Genomic DNA, 3,082 nt, shown 5'->3' on the forward strand with positions numbered 1-3,082 from the left:
TTAGAAGATTTTAAGAACTTTATCTTTTCAACCGTGACACTAACCATTTTTTTTAACCCACACCACCACCTGGTTAAGATATACTGATTATGTCTTTATGATGTCCTGTTAGAGAAGTTCCATCACTATCTCAATAATGGCCTCAAATTTACAATGACCCATATTTAGTAGCACAAAAATAAATTAGCCAAACATCAAAGTTGTTAAAGATGGTAGCAGCGGCTGCTGCTCCACTCCTCTCACATACTGTAATTGGAAACCAACAGTCATATTTAGCGTTGTGAACTATTCACAAAGGAACCTCAAGTTCAAGTGCTTTTGACATTTTATAATGGCTTCTCTGATGATGTCATGGCTTTGATTCCAGTATGCTCCCATACATCTGTCCTCTATGAGACTCATATCCATCTTCCTTCCCTCTGTGTTTATCTGCAGTTGGGTTTTCAGGATGATAGCAGGGTGTGTAGGTGTGGCTGAGGACAGCACTAGCAGCAGCAGCAGCAGCAGAGGACAACAGCAGTCATGGAGGTGGAGGGCACAGCGGAGCCAGCCTTTGTGGACGTGGACCAGGGTTTGACTCTGGCCTGCATCGCCTTCCTCTGCCTGCTGCTTGTGGCCATGATCATCCGCTGTGCCAAGGTCATCATGGACCCCTACAGCGCTATCCCCACCTCCACATGGGAGGAACAGCACCTGGACGACTGATGGCGTACGTGTGTTCCTCCATGCAACTATGCATGACAAAACCCCCGGCCAGGTAAAAGAGGGTTCTTCAAAAGTTCTGTGAGGAGAAAAGGCTTCTGTATGCCTCCACAATCATTTCATTCAAAAAAATGAGTGAGCAAAACAATCTGGTAGACCAGTTTTTTAAGTTTATTCATTTTGAAAAAAGGTTCTTTATAGTACCGTAGAGCTTTCTGCAGTGTTAAAGAGAGAAAACCTCTTTCTGGCACTATATAGAGTGTTTTTTGTCCAGAGAAGAGAAATGCATACAAATCAGACATGACCAAGCAACCTTCACATGTAGCAGAATGTATACTTGGAGGATCAAATAATGATTGCTTTATCCACACATATACAAAAGAGGAGGAGAAGGAAAGCAGGCAGCTGCTGGGATTCTGGCTGCCAACAAGTCCATTGATGGTGTGACACTATTACCACTACAGAATAAAGCACAGAAACTTGGCTTTTTGTATCTACCTAGAGATGTCTTCAGGAGCCCCAGGGCTGCCTTACATTCCTGATGGACAAACACACAAGGTCAGTAATGGCTGATCGTCAAGTGGACACCAACAGACCGCACTTTCCCTTTACATCTGTACAGACTGGAATGATACATTAACAGAGGATGAAGATGAAGAAGAAAAAAAATATACAAGACTGGTAAAGTTATGGGGCTTGTACAAGATTAGAGAATGTGGTTGATATGGAGACATCCTATAAATGAAAAAAAAAAGTCAAACAATCCACAGTCTCTAATTGTTGGTGAGCCATTAGCCTGCTTATTACAACTTGGGTCTTATATTTTGATCTAGCTGCAGAGATCTGGGAACATGCTCACATCAAGTCTGATGGGTCAACAAACACAAGCAGTCAGATGATCAGACAGGTTGGAATCAGGCCCCAGGTTAACCAAACTTACAGTAAATTACAAAATATTAACAAACTGTTTGTTGTAAACATCCATCACAGTTTCCAGACCGAATTCCTGAATCAAATGTGAGCTACAACACTTCTCACAGTGGTTTTAGATCGTCGGATTTAACTGTTAGCTTGTTTACAACCTTAATGCTCATGTTCCCATATCCCAGCAGTTGCTCCATAACACAAACGGTGGCCAAAACTACAAAAACAGCCAATTTTTTAGTAAACCAGGAATACACACAAACCTTGAAGAGACAGTTTGTTCAATATACATGTTATGTGATGAAAACATAAATATTAGCATTTCTGTGTGAAACGTGACAATAAGGTCATAGGTCAGGGTTAGTGCTTTGACAAATCTCAGTGTATGCTACAGCTAGCATGGAGCCTATCACTCTCAACATTCCGTCATTTTGGAGGAGTGGAGGCATAAATCTAACTTTAATGTTGTCATCACATAATGGTTAAATTGACAGACAGTCTTGATTTCCATAAGACAGGATCAGTTAAAAGGGACACTCCACTGATTGTCCATGTCAAAATCAGTTTATTAGTGATGGGCAGTACCAGTAAGCTTTTGAAAACAGTTGAATATAGAAAGCCAAAGTCCAATATCACATCAGTGCTGGCAGCAGTTCCACTACCTTCAATAACTTAATGCAATCTCTGACTAAGTATTAGATTTATTCGTTTTTAGAAAAATGTTCTTGGGATTTATGTGTCCACATAAACCAATTTTATATTCATTTTAAAAGTTACTTTCCCTGAATAGACAGACCAAATGAAATGCACCACGTCGTGTTGATGAGAGTAATGTTTTAACATAGATTTTTAGTCATTTGCATCACTGCAATTGTCAATGTGATTTTGAAGTAGATTTTCTTACTTATTGAACACAACCTGAACCCTGATGATGTTATCAGAGTTATGACAAGTTACAAACCTGGGGCATGGAGTTTGAAAAAAACATGGGTGTCTACCAATGTGGTAGGATCTTGGGTTTTTGAAACTTAAAAATCATAATCTCTCAGCCTCTGCTGCTTTGATCTTGACCTATAAACTATATGAAAGTGCAAACCCAAATCACTGGAGTTTCCCTTTAAATCATACAAAATATCAATTAGATTAGTTAGTGTTGTGTGATTTCATTGCAAGCCACACAGTCAGGTTTTGTATATTTTATAAAGAATATGGTGTTTAATTAGTCTCAAAACCCGTACACATAAAAACCAGGCGTGTGCATGTGATATGAGCATACAGAACAGTATCTATGACATTTAGACTCAAAGCCCATACACATAAAAACCAGGCGCGTGCATGTGATATAAGTGCACAGAGCAGTATCCACAAGCTGAAAACTGTCCTCATGAGAGAGAATTTCTGCTTCGTGAGCACGCAGAACAGTGACCATGAGCAGAAAAACATTCTGGCAAGGGAG

General features: G+C 39.9%; 1 protein-coding gene across 1 annotated transcript; it reads left to right on the plus strand.

Annotated features, from left to right (window-relative positions):
- Nucleotides 1-522: 522 nt before the first annotated feature.
- Nucleotides 523-705, plus strand: LOC133999966 (cortexin domain-containing 1 protein-like). Its single transcript, XM_062439319.1, has one exon. It carries the CDS (start codon nt 523-525, stop codon nt 703-705), a length of 183 nt encoding a protein of 60 aa, XP_062295303.1.
- The last annotated feature ends 2,377 nt before the right edge of the window (nt 706-3,082 follow it).

The sequence above is a fragment of the Scomber scombrus genome, chromosome 1 (assembly GCF_963691925.1).
Source record: "Scomber scombrus chromosome 1, fScoSco1.1, whole genome shotgun sequence".
Taxonomy (NCBI): Eukaryota; Metazoa; Chordata; class Actinopteri; order Scombriformes; family Scombridae; genus Scomber; species Scomber scombrus.